This window comes from Palaemon carinicauda, chromosome 4 (assembly GCF_036898095.1).
Source record: "Palaemon carinicauda isolate YSFRI2023 chromosome 4, ASM3689809v2, whole genome shotgun sequence".
Lineage (NCBI taxonomy): Eukaryota > Metazoa > Arthropoda > Malacostraca > Decapoda > Palaemonidae > Palaemon > Palaemon carinicauda.
This window is the reverse complement of record NC_090728.1, coordinates 192,022,869-192,037,691: the sequence shown is the minus strand read 5'-3', so window position 1 is coordinate 192,037,691 and position 14,823 is coordinate 192,022,869. Positions and strand designations below refer to the sequence as shown.

The following is a 14,823-nucleotide window of genomic DNA, read 5'->3' as shown; positions in this document are numbered from 1 at the left end:
TTTCTTACATAAGAATATAGTATGATATACTGTAAAAGATACTTTACTGTATTCTGCCATGATGGAATGCAACCCAATTTGCGAAGAAATGGAAAAATATATATATTGCATATGGGTACATATATACTTCAAGGGGAAGATTCCTCAATAATCTTTTGTCTCTGACCTTTCAACTGAATTTATTTTACTATCCAGTACTTGATAAATACTTAGGATCCCAACAGAAAGAGCTCAACCAATCAAAAGGATTAAAAAATAAGCAAAAAAAAAGAACTTACCTCGGCTTTTATCGTTTTCTTTTTCATCTAGAAGAAAAATAAAAAAATAGCTAATTACAAAAATAAAGTTTAGAGCAATACAAAATACTGCATTTCTACTACAAATATAAGAAGAAGCTTTATAAGTGTGTGCCATTCTAAGCAAACCTTGCCGCTAACAGTATAAAAAAGCTATCGTGAGAAAAAAAAAGGCTTTACACTCAGCTAAAATACATTATGTCTACTTGAAAAGTTCTTTATGGCTAATGATATATTTCTGTACACAAGGAAGTGGTGCTTACTGATGCAATACATTACTAACATGCTTTGATGAATACTTCTAAGCAAAAGAAAATATATGCACTTTAATATACTGTGTGTATATATATATATATATACATATATATATATATATATATATATATATATATATATATATATATATATATCAAAAATTTTAAGTAATTTTTATTTTTCCTAACATACTTACCGAGAACTACTGTACTTTCTTTGGAGTCACTTGTGATCTCCTCTCTTTCGACCAAGGTTTTCGCGCCGTTACCCCCCTACTCCGTTCTCTACATAGGCCTACCCCCGCCGCCAAGGAATGCGCCCCGAGGGCAGGATCAGGGCAGGTCACTGCCTCTCTGGGTCATTCTCCTCATTAAGTTCGTCGTCTTAGCCCAACCTGGCAATGGAAGGATGGCACTCGGGGACGGAAGGGAGGGCCATTACCCGAAAGTAGTTCTCGGTAAGTATGTTAGGAAAAATAAAAATTACTTAAAATTTTTGATTTGTTCCAACACAAATACTTACCTCGAACTACTTTCTTTGGAGACTTATACTTTAGGAGGCGGGAGTGCTATTCTGACACTTGACTTGGCACGTAGGGCCTAGAGGGCTATGGAATGCGGGGCCTATCAGAGTGCGGGAGTGAGGGTAACTGCGCAACCTTACGCTATTATCTAAGACTCACCTCTAAAAAAATTCTTCTGCCGATTACCTCCGAAGTGTAGTCGCGAAGAATGTGCTCATCGTTGGGGACAGCCTCTGGCCTTACCGCTACACAGCTTGGAGGGCGGCAATGACTGTCCCAATGGAGAACCCGTCCAAGGATTTCCTTGAATAATCCTTGAGGTAGTGGGCAGTAAAGGTTGACTGATGCGACCAAGTGCCTGCCTGTAGAATCTGCCCCACCGCCATGTTTCTCTCAAAGGCCAAGGAGGTGCTCAGACCCCTGATGTCATGGGGCCGGGGAGAGCCTGGCACTGCCATTTTATCCTCTTCATAGGTTCTAGCAATGACTTGTCTCAGCCAGAAGGAAATGGTGTTCTTGGAAACTTGCTTCCTATTAACACCTGTGGAAACGAAGAGGTTTTTGATACCTGGTCGGAGATGAGCTGTCCTTTCCAGGTATTTCCTGAGCGTCCGTACTGGGCATAACTTCAAATCTTCCGTAATGCCCGTCTTGGGAATGGCAGGAATTGAGAAACCTTCAAACCTCGGGTCCCAGACTGCTGGGTTCTGAGTCTTAGCCACAAAGGAGGGCACGAACCTGAAGGATACTTCTTTCCACCCTTTGGAGTGAGAAACGTCGTAAGACAGACCATGGATCTCGCCCACTCTCTTAGCCGAAGCTAAGGCTAGCAAGAAAACGGTCTTGAGGGTGAGATCCTTGTCTCCGATATCTTTCAGGGGTTCAAAGGGGGGACGACTTAGCATCTTCAAGACCTTGGCTAAGTCCCACCTGGGCACTCTACTAGCTTGAGGGGGGCAGGATTGCTTGAAACTCCTGATCAGAATCGCTATGTGTCTCGAGGTCCCCAGGTCGATGCCCTTCAGGAGGAAGACTTGGCCTAAGGCGGCTCGAACTCCTTTAATGGCTGGAATTGACATTCCCACTTTATCTCTAAGATACACCAGAAAATCCGCTATGTCCGGGACCGAAGCTTTAAGAGGTCTAATGTGTTTCTCCGAGCACCACTTCGTGAAGGAGGCCCACTTCGCCTGGTATACCGCGGTCGAGGATCTCCTCAGGTATAGGGACATTCTCTTAGCTGTGGTGGTGGAGTACCCCTCCTTCTTCAGGAGCCGCTCGATAGTCTCCAGGCGTGAAGGCGAAGAGAGAGAGGGTTGTCGTGGAGCTTGAAGAAGTGCGGTTGGTGCAGGAGGTCTGACCTGGCGGGCAGAGGCCAAGGTGGGTGGCTCGCTAGGTCCTTCAGGTCCGCGAACCACTCTCTCTCCGGCCACCAGGGCGCTACCAAAGTCATCTTTAGGTTTCGGGCAGCCCTTACTCTGTTGAGCACCTGTCTTATCAACGTGAAGGGGGGGGAAAGCGTACACATCCAGGTTGTCCCACTTGCGCTGGAAGGCGTCTTCTAGGGCTGCATTTTGGTCTGGGACCGGGGAGCAATAGACCGGAAGTTGGGCATTGAGCTTTGTTGCAAAGAGGTCCATCACCGGGGAGCCTCAACGTTGAATGATGAGTCTGGCTACTTCTGGGTGTAGAGACCACTCTGTCCCCACTATTTGACCCATTCTGCTGAGGCCGTCGGCCAGAACGTTCTTCTTCCCGGGGATGAACCTTGCCAGCAGCACCACTTGCTGTTCGTCTGCCCAATTCAGGATGTCTATGGCGAGGTCGCACAGCTCCTTCGATCTCATGCCCCCTTGCTTCTTTATGTAGGCTACTACCGTGGCGTTGTCGCACATTAACGCCACGGTGTTTCCCTTTAGACGACTTGCAAAGTGAAGACACGCCTTCTGAACTGCTCTTAGTTCTAGGACATTGATGTGTAGACGCTTTTCGCTTTCCGACCAGGTACCCCGTGCCGTCTCTTCCAGAAGGTGGGCCCCCCACCCTTGGTTGGAGGCGTCTGTGAACAGGAGGTACTCGGGGGGACTGGACCCGAGGGGCATCCCCTTGAGGGAGTTCGACTGGCAGTGCCACCATTCCAGGGAGGTTCTCGTGTCCGGAAGGACTGGAACTAACGTTTTCTGCGAGTCCGTCTGGGACCAGAGGCTCTTGAGGTTCCATTAAATGGGTCTGAGCCTCATCCTCCCTTGGGGAACCAGTTTCTCCAATGAGACCAGGTGACCTATCAGTCTCTGCCAATCTCCCGCCCTCCTGGAGTGTTCTGACAGGAACGGCTGAATGATGTGCTTGAGGTTCCGTATCCTGTCCTGCGAGGGGAAAACTTTCCCCTGCACGGTATCCAACGTCATCCCCAAGTAGCCCATTCTGTTGGATGGGGTTAAGTTCGACTTCTTCAGATTGATTACGATCCCCAGATTCCTGAAAAACTGGAGGAGGTTTCTCCCTTGTTCCTCCAAGAGGGCCCTTGAGGTGGAAAGGAGCAACCAGTCGTCCAGGTATCTGATGAGGCGGATACCCCGTTCGTGAGCCCACACGGAGACTGTCACGAAGACCCTCGCGAACACTTGAGGGGCCGTCGACAGGCCGAAGCAAAGGGTCTTGAACTGCAGGATCTGGGGACCCCATTTTACCCGGAGGAACTTCCGACTCGACGGGTGGACAGGGATCTGGAAGTATGCGTCCTTGAGGTCGACAGTCATCATATAATCTTTCTCCCTCAAGGACAGCAGGACGGATTTTGGGGTGTCCATCTTGAAGTCCGTCTTCTTGACGAACTTGTTGAGGGCCGACAGGTCTATCACGGGTCTCCACCCCCCCGTTGCTTTCTCTACCAGAAACAGGCGGCTGTAGAAGCCTGGGCCTGGGAGAAGGACCTCTTCCAAGGCACCCTTCTCCAACATGGAGGAAATCTCCTCTTGAAGGGCGGCCCTCTTCATCGGGTCCCTGGGGGCCAACCATTCTGTCTGGCTGGCTGGAATAAGAGGGGGTGGATCTGCTAGGAAGGGAAGCCTGTAGCCCTCCTTCAGGACGGACACCGTCCAAGGATCCGCTCCTTGCGCCTTCCATGCTTGCCAATGTGGTCCGAGGCATCCCCCAACCCGAGGCTTGGGCGGGAGTAGGGGGCCTCTCCCTCTACCTTCTTCTAGAGGGGCGGCCTGACCTGCCTCTCCTAGAGGCGGAGTAACCCGACCTGAAGGAGCTAGACGAAGCTGGTGCTCCTCTGCGGGAGGGTTGAGGAGTTGTTGCCCAGGAGGAAGAGGGGGCGTCTCTCCTCGAAGTGCTGGGGGCGGCCTGAGATGTCACGGCACTATCTGAGGCAGCCCTCTTGTAGGGAGGTCTCTTAGACGACACAGGTCTGGGGACGTTGGCCTCCTTCCTCTTTGACACTTTCTCCATCAGGCTCTCCAGTTCTTTCAATGGGAATAGCGACTCACCCCACAAGGGAAGGCTACGTACGGCCCGGGCCTCTCTGTCTGGGATCCTCCTAGATACCTTGGCCAGGACCGTGTCTCGTTTACGGAGGACCCAGTTGGCCGTAAGGGCGAGCGCCTGATACGAGAGGAACTTAAGTGTCTTCCCCCCGGAGGTGAGAAGGTCCGTCAGGAGGCTTTGCTGCTCAGGATCTTCGGGGTCGACGGAGGCTTGGACGTTTACTAACGTGGAGGCCCACCAGTCCAGCCATGAGGAGACGTTGACTAGGTCCCGCGACATCTCCTCCATCATGGCGGCCTCCGTAGGAGAGAAGCAAACTGGGGCTGAAGAGGCCCTTTCGTCTGAGCCGCCCTGACCTAGGACGTCCAAGGCTGGGTCCACTCTACAGGGGCCTGGGCGACGCCCTTCCGGAATGTACACTTTACCCTGCGATTTGAGGCCCTGGAGAAGTTTCGAGGGACTCTGGGACTTGGGGGCCTCTGCATTGCTGGCCATCAAGTTGTCTATGTACTCCTGCCCTAGTACCAGGTCTGGGGCAAGAGGAAGGGCCAGGGAAGACTTCGGAAGGGCGGCGTGATGAGTAATCCTCAGGAGGCTTGACCTCCAGGAATCACCCCTCGGAGCCGAGGGTTCCGTAATCCCATGCTGCCTTCTGATGAGTCCCACTACTCTTCTATAGGCGGAGTCCTCCGTCGGGGAAGCTTCTCCTCCATCAGCCGAGGCCTCGGCCTGGAGTGGGGGCGCTGGGTTGCTGGCCAGGCAGACTGGCCGTCCCGCCCTTGGGTCCAGGGGGGCAGTCCTGTACCGGTAGTGAGCTCCATAAGTGGGTGGATCCAGGGGCAAGGCGGGTACCGCCGGCTCAGTGAGGGCTCTCGGTTGCCCTAAGGCTCTGGAGGCGGAGGTCACGGTCCCGGTGGGCTGACCCGACAACGGGAACCGTTCCTTTCTACTCGATGGCCGCACCAGCTGGGCTGGTTCGGCCAGGCTGCCTGCTAAGAAGCGCGTTTCCCCCCGCTGGGCGGGGTGAACCGGAGGCCTCGAGGACTTATGCCTCTTCGAGAGGTCTTTTCTGCGTGCCAGATCGCGCGGTTCTAGGCTGTGCATAGAGGACGGCAGCCTAGTCGCACGTTCGCTGGACCGATGGTCTGGTGAATGAAGTGTCTTGGACTCCCCCGAAGGCACGTAGACCCAGGCGCCCCCGGGAGAAACACTTCTCTTATACTCACGAGACTGGGAGCGGGAGCGCTTTCTGCTAACTCGCGACCTTGACCTAGAGCTGGAATGCTCGCTCTCGGACAGCTCCCTTCGCCTGCGACGTTTCACCCTGACCTCCTCTTTGGAAGACGAATCCACTTCCGACGAGTCCGACGACGCCACGTTTCTCGCGTAACGGCTGTTTGCGTGGTCCGCGGGGGATTTCTTCCGACGCTGGGTGCCCGAGATCGAGGGCTGGAGAAAATCATCGGGAACCGCCGTGGAGATCGTCGGAAAAGAGTCCAACCGTTCCATGCTAGGGAGCCAGGGATCTAGGGTCACGTCCATTCTCAGCGGCGACCTCCCTGGTGTCTTCGGTAGCTTCCATCCGAAGGCATCGCTACTCGGACGGCGAACTTTAGTTTGGTTGTCCCCTGGTGGGGGAGAGCCCGACGCACCAGCCCACGAGGGCGGCGGGGACTCTGAGACTACAACACTGCCCCATAAGGGGTCTTCAGAGGACGCGTGGCCCCCCATCACAAGGCCTGACTCACCCGAAGCACTACCGGGCCCTTCGTTAGACCTAGAGGGGCCCGCCCTTGGTTCTTCCCTCGCACTGGGTTCCCTGGGAAGAACGCCTTGACCTTCCCCAACACTAGAGACTTCTTGCCCTCTCCTCTGCGAAGGAGACGGAGAAGCCGAGGCTTCGTCGGACCGATCACTGGCCGACGGTAACAAAGATACGACACTAATCTTCCTGGGGGAACGCTTCGAAGATTTCTTCTTTTTAGTACCGTAGCGTACCCACTGAATATCGTCCCAACCTACGCACTCCGGACACGTGTCCGCGGAGGAGCAAACTTTCCCCCTACACGAGGAACAAAGGGAGTGAGGATCTACCTCTGGCTTTGAGAGGAAAGCCCCACACGACTTTCCGGCTCTAGGCCCAGGGCAACGGCGAGCGTGATCCATCGTTCGCACACGAATGGCACAACACTAAGGAAGCTATTAAGTACACTGGGGACACACACAGGGTGAACGCACGGTAACACTTGAGAAGAACGCACTGCAAAAAACACAAGTCCCCACGCTGGGAACACGTGGAACACTAAACGCGCACAAAGGATCGAGAGAGACGAGAGCGAGCTGTGAACTGCTCGCGACCAAGGAACTTAATGAGGAGAATGACCCAGAGAGGCAGTGACCTGCCCTGATCCTGCCCTCGGGCGCATTCCTTGGCGGCAGGGGCAGCCTATGTAGAGAACGGAGTAGGGGGGTAACGGCGCGAAAACCTTGGTCGAAAGAGAGGAGATCACAAGTGACTCCAAAGAAAGTAGTTCGAGGTAAGTATTTGTGTTGGAACAAATATATATATATATATATATATATATATATATATATATATATATATATATATATATATATATATACATATATTGTGATGCAGTTCCAGTAGGCCCTGCTGCTTCCTCCGGAGCCTTGGATGACCGTGGAGGTAGCAGCAGTAGGGGATTCAGCGATATGAGGCTTCATCTGTGACGGATAACACGGGAGGGTGGGCTGTGGCACCCTAGCAGTACCAGCCAAGCTCGGTTGAGTCCCTCGTCAGGCTGGGAGGAGAGCAGAGAGGAAAGGTCCCCCCCCTTTTTTTATGTCAGCTACCCCCCAAAATTGAGGGGAGTGCCTTGGTATATGTATGATGTATATACAGTATATATAGAACTTAGATTATGGTTGCAGGGTACTAAGGATATCTCAAAGAACTGTATACAATTCTTGGTCAATTAATTTAAGATGCCTTGGTGAGTACTAAGGTAACAATTAAATAAACAGCTTTCAAATATCTTTTGTCTCTACAGCTTACTTCTTTCTATGTTGGGAATTTTATCCTTCAAAAGAAATTTATGTATAAAAATAGTTAGTCTTTGAAGACTAATTGGTGCCCTATGCTAGCACCCGAAAAATACATATAATAAATTGAAAATGCAGCCAATGTTAGTTTATCGCAATAATGACTCACGATACGAAATTAATTCGTTCTGGAGTGGCTTTTGTTCCATAAAAATTTTGTATTATGAGTCCAATTTTACTCGTTAATCGCCTAATTCGCTCCAAACCCAAACAAAAACACCACATTAAATTTCATAATAAAACTACAGTATAATCACAATGAAATACTGTACTGTGAAATACATTTGAATCATTCAATATATCTAACCTAACTGTTAATACTGTATCTGAACAGTGTCTACCAGTAAAACCTTTGAAGGAATTGGTCATTCTATATCAGATTTGCTCTCTTATGCTTGTTTTTATTTGCTACCAATGGTCTTAGGACATACATTTTAAATGTTTAAAGGCCACTCATGAATGGCAGAGGCAATGGACAGTGACATTGCCCTATCAAGCAGGACAATGCCTAGAGATTGACCATATTATATATGATCAATACCCATGGCCCCTCTCCACCCAAGCTAGGACCGAGGAGGGCCAGGCAATGGCTGCTGATGACTCAGAAGATAGACCTATAGGCTCCCTTCAACCCCAACCCCCTATCCTTAGCTCACAAGGATGATGAGGTTCCAGTGACCAAAGGAACTGAAGAGTTTGAGCAGGACTCTAACCCCAGTCTGGTGATCGATCACCAGTCAGGGACGTTACCACATCGGCCACCACAACCCTAATGAAAATCATTGTAATACCCCAGGAATTTACTATTAAGAAAACAACTACCTCTTTAAGTGCTTGGAAGAATGTATCAACAACCATTTAGTGATGCAGCAAAAAAAATACAGAACTAAATATGAGGTAATACTAAAAATAAAGTTCTGAGTTATTCAAAGTACCAGAAAAATCATTATTTCTAATACTGTATTTTATACCGTAATTGTATGATTGCACATATTTTTTCTTATAGCTTTCACAAAAGGAAAAATCTTAAATTCATGAGAATCAATAAATCCCATTCCTCAGAATATTCTTTGTGCACAATATGTATACAAATGCTTTTAGTACATTTAATGTTATATGTTACAGAGAGGCACCTAAACAACTCAAAAGTGGTGCAAGTCATTTTCTGAAAAATAACTATGTATTCAAGAAATGATACATTTTCTTCTAATATTGAGTAATATAGAAAGGACCCCATTGCTATTAAGTTTGAGTACCTGAGCGCTAGTCTGAGGTCAATCAGAAACTACTTACTAATGGAAGTGAATAGTTTGCCTTATACACCTTGCACTAAAATAAAATATATGAGAAGGTATTTTCCCTCACTATTAACATGATTCTCTAGGTAGTATTACTCCTCAGTTTTCTAACATAGAAGTCACAAAGGTAAAAAAAAAATCAGTATGTGAAAATTACAGTAAATGGACTAAGGTTGCAATATATATAATACTGAAATAAGGATTGTAACTGTCATAAGGTCCAACACAAATTAGTTGATAATAGTGGTGAAAAGGAAAAAATTAATTTGACTTTTTTAATGGTAAATCTCTACTTCCAACTAATATTAACTTTACAGTTACAAAATCTAAATCATGATGAGAGAATTATGCAAAAATAAAAATACTTTGTGATTTTCCTTTTTAAGACGTGTAAACAATCAGAAGAGTACTAGTAAAGGTTACAGCCACTCTAGTGTGCATAAACAATCCACTTAGTACCTAAACATATGCAGTGTGCCTTCAAATATAACCAAAGAATGCATTGCAAATTGAAAATGGTGTGAAAATACACTGATCCTATGGAAACAGTTCTCACTGCCCAGCTTTAGCAAAGATAGCCTTAAAAAGCATATAAACTATCAAGAAATTTTACAAATATTTACTGATGCAGTAGCTGGTAATTCTAAGTAAATATTGATACTGCAGGGAATACATATAAGCTAATATCTTAAGTACTTGGCATAGTAGCAATGACACTGCTGTTGATTAAGAAAAGCTATTTCATGCAAATGATGATAGGCAAGAAAATGTGAAATTACTAATTACAAAACATTCACATAATTACATACTTCAAACCGACTTACCTGAAGAGATCCTTTGAGGTTAACCTTTGAGTTATTGTTGTGGAGATACTGGTCTTCTAACCAAGCGGTGAGTTCAAGACTTGGAGGAACTTTCCAAATGCCATCCACTTCTAGCTCCCATTTGGCAGCGGAGGGCATGAGACTTAGATAAGCCACTTCATGGTGATTCTGATTGACCTGAGTGCATGGAAAATCAAGAACAATGTGAATGTAAGTCTGAATTGCCTTTAAGCGGGGGTTTACACGGTCGAACCTGGTTGTTGAACCTGTTTGTCAAACAGTTCGATGAGGTAGCTGTCAATCACAAATGTATAAGGTTTGTGGACAATTAAGCCATGGCCACAAAAATTGGGCGAGAACAGACTTTCTTTGAACCATTCGACAAGTAATCGACAACTAAATACCCCGTTCACACGTTCGAACATTACTTCAAACACTTGTCTGTCGAACCGCGTTTGATGAACGTGTTCGACCGTGTAAACTTTACCTGTAAATTCAACTGTTTTTATTTAACAGAATTGTAAGAATTATTAGTCTAAATCTTATTGTAAAACAATAATTTATGTGGAAGTATATTCACAGAATATCAGTAAAATGCTGCTAGATACACAAAGATCAGTAAATTTGTGAGCTACTTCACATTATTGAGAGTACAAAACATTGGAAGTTCAGAGTACAGTACTTACAAGAGATAGACCAATTTTCTCTATCGCCAGACACAATTCAAACGATGCGCGTTCCAGAGGTAAACGGGTGGTAGCAGCTAAACGATCGGATTGCGTGAACAATAATATCCTCTGTCCTCCTTGTTTGAAACTAACCCAGTGCACCAATGTCTTTTCTTTTCGAGTTTTGGTTGACTAAAAATGGAATGATATTTACATTATGTGTAATTAGAAGAAAATTAATTCATTGGTTTTTACTTTCATGAAAATATAATACACTAATGAATTATATATATTCATACACTAATGAATTATATATATTCAAAGTTAATGACTATAGCATTTCAAAATCCCTAAATCAATAAAATCAGAGCATATTTAATTTATTGAAAATTTTAAAAATACATTTGGAAATATACCTTTCACTTACAAAATTTTCCATTATGAAAATTTAAGTCTTATTGTTCAAACACTCTATTGATAATGTATGCCATATCAATGATAATCCACATATACAAAATAGAAGAAAAATTTTATTATAACATCAGATAAAACGTGGACAGCAGGATAGATTAAATTTACATTATTTTAATAATTCTAATGCCATTTTAAACATAAAATATACTGTGTTGTAGATATAAATGATCATTGCCATAAAATTGATCTTTATAAGTTACTTCAATCCCCTCACAGTCCACAAAAAGGTTCTTCATCTCTCCCACAATCCACAACTAGGCTAGGTAGTTACCTGATCTATATCATACTAGTGTCTTAAATCTGTCTCAATGGTATGTCTTAGTGAAAGAGACACCTTTCAAGTTCTACCCTCAAGTATGTAGAGCCTAGAACAATCATCCAAGTAAATTAATGACCCTTTTGTCTGATGCAAAGTCTTTGAAAATGACTTTCTCATACATTATCTACTTTAGGGATAAGTGGCTTGCATGGTTACTTTATATTTTCACCATAGACTATGAAAACACTAGTCTAGGAGATTACTGGATGAGCTTCTGTTAAAAAAGCCTTAGTTCTTGTAAGCTTAAACTCCCAGTGTGATATCCCCAATTGTAATTATCTCAGAGCATATGACAGTAGATGGAAAATGATGGTTTACTAAACTAATGTCTTTCAAATTCTAGTATTCGGATTATGTGGACAACATAACTCTTATCATTTGTGTACTGTGAACAAATGTGTAAATGCTGTCTACTCGTCCTGTTACTTATGTAATGAAACTATAATGCATCGACTTGATAGAAAGGTGGAAGAAATAAGATGAAGAGAGTACAAACACAGCTAACTTGTAACCAGCTTTTTGTATTTCTGTCATTTGGGATGCTCCACAACTGATTTTCGTGTTTCTGTTATTTTGATATCAAATGTCAATGACACCTACAGTATATCATATGTTATAAATGAATTATAAATGGAAATTCTATTCTAAACCATAAAAACAGAGTCAGTAGAAAAGTTCAAAAGACATGTTTCTGAAATAAATTTAAAATTACCAAACAAGAGACTTGTTTATTGAATGCTTCAATCCTCAGTTAACACAAAAACTATAATATAAACAATGAGGTTTAGATATAGTTTTAATGATACTGGTAAATTCTGAAGCTAAAATTATTTATATTATCTGTTTCATGTGAACAACAAAGGTTATTATTGTTGAACTTTTTACAGCCCAATATCTGATCACAACGGTTCATAAAAAAAATAAGCAGTAAAATTTTATACAAAAGATCTATGCTGTTCATTACATTACTGATGGAGCAAGAGAACTCCAAACTATAAACACACAAGAACAATAAATATACACTAATCTAAAATAAATTCTCGATTCCAGTCATAAAGTTTGAAGGTTTCCAAGGCATTATCAATGAACAACACATATGACACAAGGTTTTAAACCTTACATAAAGAAATAATGACACTAAGTTGGTGTAAGGTATTAGTTAGCATTGCATACTTAATTAAAGACACAAACCTTATATAGTATAAAGGACTGGTATTGGTTAGTATTCAAATGCAAATATAAAGAAACAAACCTGATTTGGTATAAGGTATTGATTGCTTTGTCCTTTTTCCTCTGGCTCGTCATCAGATTCTGTTGACGACGATGATGCCACCGTCTTCGCCCTATGCCTCTGGCCTATCTTCTTTGGTCGAGTCTTCGGAGTACCCATGCTGGACTGAGATTTGGCCCGAACCATACCAGGTTTCAGAGATGTGATGGTGACGCATTTGCTACCATGGTCATCCTGCAGAGGAATAGAAAGAATTAAATTCAAAATCTCAAGTTTGGTCTAAGTTATAGAATTAATTTCTTGAATAATGGAATGATTATTTTATCAACATCGACATGATTGCATAACTTTGCATTGCTTTTCAACCGAGTCAAATAGTTTACCATGCAGTAAGCAGGTTGTCAAGTTAACCAAAGAGGTTTTCTGAAATGGATGAATTTCCATTTAATTTTCGCATGCAATAATAAACAAGTGCCTATATAATAATTTCATACCTTATTGATAACAGCAGGGATGTCGTCAGTCTTTCTATTGTATATATTCCAAAGAACTTCCTGAGGTAAGGTTGGATCATCCCAAGTATAGAGCTGAGATTGATAAGGTGCTAGAAGATGGGTCTGGAAAAAAGAAAACATTGAGAAGATGGGTCTGGAAACAAGAAAATATTAAGAAGATAGGTCTGGAAACTAGAAAACATAAAGATGATGAGTCTAGAAACAAGAAAACGCTAGGAAGATGGGTCTGGAAACAAGAAAACATAAAGATGATGAGTCTGGAAACAAGAAAACATTAAGATGGGTTTGAAAACAAGAAAACATTAAGATGATGTGTTTGAAAACAAGAAAACATTAAGATGATGGGTCTGGAAACAAGAAAACATTAGGAAGATGGGTCTGGAAACAAGAAAACAATAAGATGATGGGTCTGGAATCAAGAAAACATTAAGAAGATGGGTCTGGAAACAAGAAAACATTAAGAAGATGGGTTTGAAAACAAGAAAACATTAAGATGATGGGTCTGGAAACAAGAAAACATTAGGAAGATGGGTCTGGAAACAAGAAAACAATAAGATGATGGGTCTGGAATCAAGAAAACATTAAGAAGATGGGTCTGGAAACAAGAAAACATTAAGAAGATGGGTCTGGAAACAAGAAAACATTAAGATGATGGGTCTGGAAACAAGAAAACATTAGGAAGATGGGTCTGGAAACAAGAAAACAATAAGATGATGGGTCTGGAATCAAGAAAACATTAAGAAGATGGGTCTGGAAACAAGAAAACATTAAGAAGATGGGTTTGAAAACAAGAAAACATTAAGATGATGGGTCTGGAAACAAGAAAACATTAGGAAGATGGGTCTGGAAACAAGAAAACAATAAGATGATGGGTCTGGAATCAAGAAAACATTAAGAAGATGGGTCTGGAAACAAGAAAACATTAGGAAGATGGGTCTGGAAACAAGAAAACATTAAGATGATGGGTCTGGAATCAAGAAAACATTAAGAAGATGGGTCTGGAATCAAGAAAACATTAAGAAGATGGGTTTGAAAACAAGAAAACATTAAGATGATGGGTCTGGAAACAAGAAAACATTAGGAAGATGGGTCTGGAAACAAGAAAACAATAAGATGATGGGTCTGGAATCAAGAAAACATTAAGAAGATGGGTCTGGAAACAAGAAAACATTAAGAAGATGGGTCTGGAAACAAGAAAACATTAAGAAGATGGGTCTGGAAACAAGAAAACATTAAGAAGATGGGTCTGGAAACAGGAAAACATTAGGAAGATGGGTCTGGCAACAAGAAAACATTAGGAAGATGGGTCTGGAAACAAGAAAACAAAAGATGGGTCTGGAAACAAGAAAACATTAGAAAGATGGGTCTGGAAACAAGAAAACATTAACAATTATGTCATATCATTAACATTAATGATCAAAATCCACATTACTGCAAATTTTTACCTAATAAACAAGGACAAGAGGTCAAGAAAATATGTTGAAGTGATTGTAAAAGCTTCATCATAAACTATGGTGTCCTGCCGTGGTTAGGTCGACAGTTTGAGACGTGTGAGCAAAAATGCTACCATATTATATTACTTACATATTGATTATTGTTCTTTTCAATTTGGATTTTATATTCTAACAGTTTAATAGGAACATTTGCACTATTTTTTACTCTTTGAATTCTTTCAGGTGATCATAGATGAAATTGTTCCAGCATCACATTCTATTAAAAAGAATTACATTGTTCAGTACATCTTTAAATTTTTCAGGATTTCGGACAAATTTCCTTGACCTTTGATATTAAGCTCTCAAATCTGATCTAGTTGGATGTTATGC

The 14,823-nt window shown here is 43.2% G+C and overlaps 1 protein-coding gene across 1 annotated transcript in view; it reads right to left on the bottom strand.

The window, feature by feature from the left end:
• The window catches only part of LOC137640309 (intermembrane lipid transfer protein VPS13A-like), a 212,029-nt gene that overhangs the window by 87,720 nt on the left and 109,486 nt on the right, over positions 1–14,823 (bottom strand). The window contains exons 28-32 of the mRNA XM_068372942.1: positions 12,980–13,102; positions 12,507–12,719; positions 10,480–10,653; positions 9,794–9,970; positions 279–305 (exon numbers count right to left, since the gene is read on the bottom strand). Coding sequence (XP_068229043.1) covers positions 279–305; positions 9,794–9,970; positions 10,480–10,653; positions 12,507–12,719; positions 12,980–13,102 — 714 coding nt within the window. The remainder of the gene's footprint in view (positions 1–278; positions 306–9,793; positions 9,971–10,479; positions 10,654–12,506; positions 12,720–12,979; positions 13,103–14,823) is intronic.